Source organism: Anolis sagrei, chromosome 4 (assembly GCF_037176765.1).
Source record: "Anolis sagrei isolate rAnoSag1 chromosome 4, rAnoSag1.mat, whole genome shotgun sequence".
NCBI lineage: Eukaryota > Metazoa > Chordata > Lepidosauria > Squamata > Dactyloidae > Anolis > Anolis sagrei.
The window spans coordinates 180,277,161-180,286,228 of record NC_090024.1 but is presented as its reverse complement, the minus strand read 5'-3'; the positions used below and the strand labels follow the sequence as shown (position 1 = coordinate 180,286,228).

Genomic DNA, 9,068 nt, shown 5'->3' with positions numbered 1-9,068 from the left:
TTTCATGTTCCTTGATTCGTGTTTGGGCACTGCGTTTGGTGGTCCCTATGTAGACTTGTCCACAGCTGCATGGAACACTCTCACAACCACCATGTCAGACTACACAGAGAAGCCACTGAAATCCACAAGCATGTGGATAATTTCAACAGAAAGGAAGAAACCATGAAAATGAACAAAATCTGGCTTCCAGTATTAAAAAATTCAAAAATTACAACAGCAAAACAACAGAGAGTAAACAATCAGGCACATCAAATCACCTCTCAACAAAAGATTCCCCCAGGCACTTCCAAGCCATTAAATGCTAATCAAGGTGGTCAGTTGAAACATTCACACCTAGCTCCAGTAGGCAACAGTTCTTTGTCCCACCCTGATCATTCCACAGATATATAAACCCTTTTTCCTAGTTCCAACAGACCTCACTACCTCTGAGGATGCTTGCCATAGATGCAGGCGAAATGTCAGGAGAAAATGCCTCTAGACCATGGCCATATAGCCCAAAAAAACCTACAACAACCCACTAATGGTTATGTCTTATATTTGTAAAGCCTCTTATACACAAAGATATTATGAGAAGAACACAGAACACATACATTTCAGAAATTTTATTTTCATTATTTTCCCCAGGATACAGTTTTACTATATTTTATAATTTTAATTATCTGGTATAATTGGTACAGAATAGTTTTCTTTCTTGATTAACTCAAAATATAATTGCTTACTCCAGCTTCATCCTAAACCTCCCTGAAATGTGCAAGTTTAGCATATCTGTATCCCATCCCATCATCTCCATTGTCCCAAACTTCAGATGTTCTTTGCATACAACAAAACAAATGTCAGAGTCTTCAAGCTCAGTTAGTGTACAAAGCATTGAGTTCCAGGTTTCAGGCCAAAGTTATCCTTCTTTGATGACTTAGTCGCCCTCCTACTGATCCCATACTTCCACCTGTTTAAAAACGTTTCTGCAAAGTGTCAGCCTGCAGTGACTAAAATATTTTAGTTTACACCACATGCTTCATTAAGTGCAAAAAAGCAAGAAAAGCAAATGGAAGTGGGAATTAAAACTGGCTTTCCAACAGGAGAGAGGACTGTAACACCTGAATGTTCTTACAGAAGGCAAGGTGGTTACTTGAGTCAAACCTCAACAGAAAAAAAACCCAAAAGCCCTAAAAAGATGTCAGAATTTGAGATAAATTGCACCCTTGCTTTTGTGGAACAGAATGAATTAATTTGTGTATAATTACCAAATTATTAAAAATGTGGGGATAGCTCTCATCAAAGATCCTGGTTATACTTTCCAATTATAAACACCCAAAGTCAAAAGGTTGTGCTATACTCTGCTATCAAAGACGTATCTAGACGGTCCATCTTTTTCTAAGCACAGAATTAGGATATTCTGTTTCCTTTACTTGCTGAAAAGGGAACCATTATGCTTCTTCTCTGCTGGTGAATTTTTATTTTATTCTTTTACATTTCCTTGCATAATTGAGTTTTAAAAAGTATGTGTATGTGTAAATGTTTGTTTATGGGTTTATTTCTATGTAGTTTAATATATTTTACTAGGTTTCACCTGCATGGAGCTTCTTTGAGTAGCTCTGAGAGAGGTGAAATGGATGGTCTGTACTGAGCAAATTTAAAAAACAATCTTATCTGCTAGGTTCTCCATGCTGTGAATATTGGCGGACTATATAATGAGTGTTATGTTCCCCTTGCTCCTTTCTTCATGCTTGTGCTTGGGAAGGCTTTTCTCTATGTCCAGTGGAGCTTCAGTTGTTGTCATCGTTTGAGCACTTACTGTGCTATTCGCCTGTGAATAGAACAACAGGTTCTAATATACAGATAGAGTCAGGGTGTTCAAAAAGGCTGAAACTGAGATTGGAGAGCAAAATATTTACACTGGAATCTGGAACCAACTGTATGTATTAAGGTAAGGAAAAGGGGATGCAGAGCTTTCAACACAACCAAAGTCCATGCAGTAACTCCTAGAAGCAGACATATTTGCCTTCATTCTAAGTGTGATGGGAACAGAGTGTGATAGATTGTGGTGCTGTGGGGTTTTTGGTTTAATCGCTGAAAGTATGCTCATATTTTATTTTGAATACAAATGCACTGCTCCCTTGATCTGCAGCAGTGGTTCCCAAGAACAAAAATATGGTCAGTTTACTACACTGTTGCCTCAAAACCACATAGCAATGAGAGTGACTGGTCTCGTGAAACCCTCTTATAGTGCCAAGGCAATGGGGATGTCAGGAGGGGAGAGGCTGACCCACAAAAGATTACTACTATCACATCAGCTCTAGGTTATTAAATATGGTTTTCTGTGGTTGAGCAGATAGTGACTACTAGATGGCATATGTTCTGTATCTGAAACTAGAGCTGATGTGGTCTATCCAATGCAATTTTCTGAATCAGCACCCCCAATAACCAAACCAAATCTAACGTTGACAAAAATCGATTTGTAACCCTTTTGGTTCTAATGTTGGAGAGTGGTCCCTGGTCAAAGTGGTCCCTAGTCAAGTGGTCCCTGGTCAAAAACAGATTGGGATCCAGTGATCTACAGGAATGGCCCAAGAAAGAGGTGGGTTGGAGAGGGGAGATATTGGGAAATATAACACACAGTACTGCATCTCACAAGGAGGGTAATTAAACTGGCAAGGCAGAATCTGAACAACTGGTCCCTCTCCATACTTGTTTCTGAAAAAATAAATTATTTTCCTCTACTTTGCTTCTTTTTTCAACTCAAACTTCAATTCTCCACTGAGCTATTCTACTCCTATCTCACAATTCCATGGAAAGGATCATGCTAGGCTCCTACCATTTTTGTCCTTCTTGGTCATTATCTTTTCCACCCTAAACCACTGTATACTTCCTTCAGATTCTTCCACCCCCCCCCCCCCCCCGCAAGCATATCTGTTAAGCAGGTCTTTAAAATGCACTATATTCTTAATTATCCCTTTACCCACTCAGAATTCATTCAAGTGTCATATAATAAACTATAATTATTGTAGTGCACTTTCAAGTAATTTCTGACTTATGATGACTCTAAAGAGACACTGACTATCAGGATTGTTTAGGGGAGGGCGAATGTGCGACTTGGCTAAGATCATGCAGAAGATACCTATAGCCAAGAGGGAATTCAAATCCTAGTTTCCCAGTCTCACTCCAACCACTACATCACATTGGCTCTCTAGTTATACTTTCTAAAGTGTATTTGCTTCACTGTGTTAGTCTCTTTGAGTGTGTGAGTACTGCATTCCTTGGACACGAGCAAAAAGGCCCTTTGCCTATGAATGTGGACAGCAGTCTCAGGGAGATGCACTCCTGGGTCTTGAGCACATTTCCCCCACAGTTCTCTACAGGTAGCAATATAATTGTTATTGTGGAGAGAAGACCAGTTCTAAAAATGACCTCTTTCTGCTTTCTCAGCTATAAAAGGAAGCAATGAGAAGTCCTCCACAATTCCTAGTCAGATCAGGCTGGGCACATAAGAAAATATCTGTCTTAATAAAAATGGGAAGGGAGAGAATGAAGAGGTTCCTACCTCCTGGCTGCTCTCAGAATAGTACTGGGTACAATTGCCACAGTAGTCTTTCCGGTGTGTATAACGCACAGCTGCTTCAACATATGGTAAATGCAGAAAACTGTATGGCAACTGGATGTGGAAAGTGAGCCTGCTGCACCTGCAAAACCCAAGACAGAAATAAAAAGGAAAGTACACCAACTTAATATCAGGAAGGCTGTGAACATCTACGAAATGAATGTAGCCAGGCCTGAATTGTCTAAAATGGCTTGAAAACCAAAAAGGTGCAAAACGGTGGCCAGACACACCCAGTCAACCCATGTTGGTATCCAATATTCCAGAGCTTTAGGTTTAAACATTTAAAAACATGCGTCAGTGGAATGTTGTACAGAAAGCCAGCAGTGGATTTGATGTGAGTTTGGGTTTTTCTCCCCATATGGAGAATCTTGATCATGCCACCTTAACTCGTTCAGTGCACATTAAAGGATTTTCACACAGTGTCAATTCCCTCCCCTTACAACCTTTCTTTGTTTTTCTGCATTTTTTTTCAAACTAGGTGAAGAGGTCTCTAATTCATAGAGTCACATTAAGTCAAAATCGAATTGACTGCTGTTAATGATATGATCCACTAGGGAATAAAAGGAAAATTATTTGCATGGTGGTGCCCTCTAATGAGGAGAGCCTTCTGGAAAAGCCCAGTAAGTACTGACCTGTCATAAATCAGGAAATCATCCTTGTCCCCATCTAGAATTTGCCATACATCAGGTTCCAGAATCTGCTGCTGGTAAACAGGAATTCCTTGAGGGGCGTTTCTTTTAAGCTCCCAGTACATAGCCCTGGATAAAGGGGTCTTCTCATTCACAATCAGGAAGCTGACATTGGACACCCCTCCGTTGGACAGCTTCTTCTGCAAGCCACCAATGCTGATGGCAGGAAGAGAAATAACCAACATTTACAAAAAGTGGAGCCCCCGGTGGCACAGTGGGTTGAACCCTTGTGCCGGCAGAACTGCTGACTGAAAAGTCAGGGGTTCAAATCTGGGGAGAGGGGTGAGCTCCTGTCTGTCAGCACCAGCTTCCCATGCAGGGACATGAGAGAAGCTTCCCACAGGATGGTAAAACATCCAGGCACCCCCTGGGCAACGTCCTTGCAGACAGCCAATTCTCCCACACAAGAAGCAACTTGCAGTTTCTCAAGTCGCTCATGACATGAAAAAAAATACAAAATAAGATTAACCCTTTACCAGAAATATTAAAAAAATAACTAGGTATTTTTACTTACAAAAATGTGAGTCAAGTACTGATGAAGGATGCTAAGCAAGGGGCTTAGGGTCTCTAACACTGAAAGGGTTAAGTAGATGCAATTACTCAGCAAAGCTGCAGTTCAATATAAGCAGGTGTACCCGTTGCTTAGTAATGTTTCAGTCTGAGAGAGCTCAGTGTGCGAGAAGCCTCTCTGTGTGAGAGAACGCCTTAGTGGTAGTAAGCCTCACTGTGGGAGAAAAGGCCTCAGAGTGTGAGGTAGGCCCCAGTATGAGAAGACCTCGTGTGTGAAGCTCCAGTGTGAAGGCTTAACTTTATCTGTTATGGAAACCTTGTTTTTGTAAATAGTGCAACAATATTATTTTGCTATAAAAGAAAAGCCTCCTATGGATGAGATAACATTGGTCTGTGTGTTTTTGTTCTTTTTATCACTTTGGGCTATTGACACTGGGTCACGCTGCCACTGATAAGTTGCTGTACCTTTATGAGGAGGGCTTTTGTTGATAAGCCCACTCGCCCAACACCCTGGCTCTTTACATACACTATCTGATAAATGTCTTCACAGCCAGAGGCTCCTTCATTTATTAACTCACTGGTGGTCATTGCTGCATAGATCTCAAAATAGATTATATTTTATATTCTGATCGAATTCTTGAGGCAAATGGCTCCAGTCTTTCATTATGTGTGCTATATTTTGTCTATTATAGCCAAAGCTGTAAGTCATTGAACTGGAATTTATGGAGAATCCGTCTTGTTTAACATTTGACTAATGTCCCATTTAGCAGATTAACATTTTCTGGCAGAAAGCCTAATAGGAAAACGGTGACATCTGAGTTGCCACATTTGCTATGAACAATAGAGGTGCAGTTCCAGCAGCTTGGAAAAGTAGCATGGCTGGGAAATTGTGAGACTCAAAGTCCAAGGAAAGCTAACTTTCCTGTGCCCTGCACTGCAGCTCAAATCTGACATTATACTTGATAGCTTTTTGCAGCAGGCTTTGAGCCAAGCTGGTCTTCTTTTTGGCATGTACTCACTTGGCAGCCTGCTTGAGGCAGAACTGTCAGCTGGCTTTCAGCAAGGCCACCACTGTCACTTGACCCTCCATCCCAGCCATTGGGGCAGTCCCATTGATCTTCCATAGCGGCGCAGGCTGGCATATCCGGGTCTTGTTCTCAGTCACTTCTGCTTGTGCAACAGAGATAACCACCAGTCCCAGCAGCAGGATTCTGGGGGCTAAGGCAGAGTAAACCATCCTAGCCACCTCCTTCAGTCTGCAATAGAAAAGAGCAGCAGTAACCCTGATCTCTGATAGGGTTGCTATGTATAGAAGGCAATCAGTGAGACATTAATTGATGATTTGAAGACACCATCACACGGCAGACTCTCAGGACTTCATAGACAGTTTTCCCAAGCAAGACAGTGAGGTGGCATACATACTATAGGGCTGTCACACTTCAGACTGTAGTGGGCAATTCATATGGCTGCATGCAGTTCTATTATTGTGTACCTTCAAGGCATTTCCAGACAACCCTATCACAAAGTCTGGTGGGTTGTCACAGCTAGCATAACTTCATCACACTAGAGAAAAAAATCCACTTCAAATCAGGTTTCTGCCTCCTGCAGAATTGCAGAATAGTGGGGTTGTTAAAGGCTCCTCCCTAAACTACAAACCCCAGAATTCTGCAGGAGGCAGAAACTGGATTTTAAGTGGATTTTGAACATTTACTTGGAAGTAAGTCCTTGAGCCACCTTCCTTGTAAACATGCTTAGTGATGAACTTTAGATATCAGATAGAATTACCCCAAACTTACCCTTCTTTCTTGATATAATATATCCTCCAAAATTAAAGTAAAGTAAAGGAAAACTGGGGGGTACTTATCATTAGGTAACCTTTTTTTACTGCAGAGCCAAATTCCCCCCTTTCAATTCAACGTTGCATTCAAGGAAACGATGCAGTCATAGGAGGGTCTGAGATCAAACCTTAGGCTCAAATAGCAAAGCCCTAAAACGTAATTATATGTGACTCAAACCCTTCCACATTATCACCCACACAAACGGATTTGATAGCATACAAATCAGTGACTCCTCTCAGATATCCACCAAGACCTTTTCACTTTCTGTTTCTGAACCCTGTCAAGCTTTATGTCTTAGTGATATCTTTCATGTTAAATTCAAATACAAGCCTTAACCATTTCCAGAGCACAACACCCTCCCCCAATCCATTGCATTGAGAATTCCCAACAAAAAATTATGGTACTCTGCCTTTCTCCATGCGACTCCAGTTGTTGCTCTGCTCTGTCTTCTGAGGGACTTTGGACTATTCTAGTGTTGATACAAGCCTCTGACTGCCCATCCCCAAACCGACCCCCAACATAAGCTATCTCTTCACTCAAAGGCGGCTGGGAGGAAGGAGGTAGTTGGTTGTCGGGATATCTACAGATCCCTCTTGATAATTTCAATGTTTGTGCCTATTGCTGACAGTCACGCAGTGCTATTTGTTTCACACTCAAAAACATCACAGGCAGGCGTTAGAGAAATGCCATGCAGTGCCAGGACTGCATTCTGGAGAGCATGATTCCCCCGGAGGATGGCAAGTTGACAAAACTGCTGCCTGACCATTTTGAAGAATGCTATAAGAAAACAGGTCATTATGAAGCAAAAAGAGGGCATTGTTATAGAATGCATACAGGCAGTCCCCAAGTTATGAACAAGATAGGTTGTGTAGGTTTGTTCTTATGTTGAATGTGTATGTAAGTGGGAACAGGTATATTTTTAAATATAACTCTCTCTCTCTCTCAGTGGTTCTCAACCTGGGGTCCCCAGATGTTTTTGGCCTTCAACTCCCAGAAATCCTAACAGCTGGTAAACTGGCTGGGGTTTCTGGGAGTTGTAGGCCAAAAACATCCGGGGACCCCAGGTTGAGAACCACTGCAAGTCTCTCTCTCTCTCTCTCTATAGCATATATGTGTGTGGTTTTTTTTTTGCTGTCTGTGCCCCTGATCAGAAGGTTTCACCTCACTTTCTCTCCCTGTGAGAATGGGATTCTGAAAAATTTGTCTTCTTGTGGAAACAAGGATTGGTGAGAAGCTTAAGCTAGTGGTTCTCAACTTTTGGGTCCCCAGGTGTTTTGGTTTACAACTCCCTGAAATCCCAGCCAGTCTACTAGCTGTTAGGATTTCTAGGCCAAAACATCTGGGGACCCACAGGTTGGGAACCACTGGCTTAAGCTGAGACACATATTCCCCATGATCATTCAGGAGTTAATTCCCTTCCAAGGGGTCAATTTCTTTCACTTCCTTTGTTTCAATCCCGTTCTTAATTATGAGTCATTTTTCAGCCAAATGTTTGTAGCTTGGGGACTGCCTGTACTTCAGAAATGTTCCATTTGCTTGCATCCTCACAGAATGTTGTATGTGTCACTTTGACACATACAAGGGCGGTATTGGAGCCTTCGGTGGTGCAATGTGCTGGCAGGACTGCTGGCAGGACTGCTGACTGAAAGTTTGGCGGTTTGAATACGGGGAGCTGGGTGAACTCCCGTCTGTCAGCTCTGGCTTCTCATGCAGGGACATGAGAGAAGAATCCCATAAGATGGTAAAACATCTGGGCATCCCCTGGGCAACGTCCTTGCAGACAGCCAATTATCTCACACCAGAAACGACTTGCAGTTTCTCAAGTTGCTCCTGACAAACACACACAAAAGGGGGGGGGGGGGTATTAATACCACTGCCTACAAATGGCACATTTTGCTGTTAACTCATTCAAAACTCTCTTGGGACCAGATTTTATTACTTTCCCCAAATTAATATATGCAGCTCTCACAATCTGATTGTTGTTGTTGTCTTGTGGCATTGGTAGTGACTTTGTCTGGAACGTGCTAACCTGTGAAAATTACATTTTGCACCAACCCCTTTCATGTCATCTTTTAAACTCCATGCATACTGCTACACAATGTGGTTCCTTCACTCTTCATACACCATGTGTTGTTAAAGAAAAAATGACAGAAACTTTGAAAACACCCTTTAACAATAACTGAAAAAATATAAAATAACTAAAATGGTAAACCCTAAAAAGAAGTACAGTCATCTTGCATATTTTTATTACTTCCATTTTATTATGCATCACCCATCCTCAACCTTCAGTGGTGCAGTGGGTTAAACTGCTGAGCTGCTGAACTTGTTGATCAAAAGGTCACAGGTTTGAATCCGGGGAGTGGCATGAGCTCCCACTGTCAACCCCAGCTTCTGCCAACCTAGCAGTTCAAAAACATGCAAATATGAGATCAATAG

The 9,068-nt window shown here is 41.8% G+C and overlaps 1 protein-coding gene across 2 annotated transcripts; it reads right to left on the bottom strand.

Annotated features, from left to right (window-relative positions):
• Positions 1-587: 587 nt before the first annotated feature.
• LOC132773391 (selenoprotein Pb-like) lies at positions 588-7,209 on the bottom strand. 2 transcript variants are annotated; one of them, XM_060772641.2, is made up of 5 exons: positions 7,042-7,209; positions 5,814-6,050; positions 4,228-4,440; positions 3,539-3,677; positions 588-1,804 (listed from the first exon to the last, which is right to left on the bottom strand). In XM_060772641.2, exons 2-5 carry the CDS (start codon positions 6,029-6,031, stop codon positions 1,682-1,684), a joined length of 693 nt encoding a protein of 230 aa, XP_060628624.2. In that variant the 5' UTR covers positions 6,032-6,050; positions 7,042-7,209; the 3' UTR covers positions 588-1,681. The 2 variants fall into 2 exon arrangements, with proteins under 2 accessions (XP_060628624.2, XP_067324015.1); XM_067467914.1 differs by having other exon boundaries at positions 7,037-7,100.
• Positions 7,210-9,068: the final 1,859 nt, after the last annotated feature.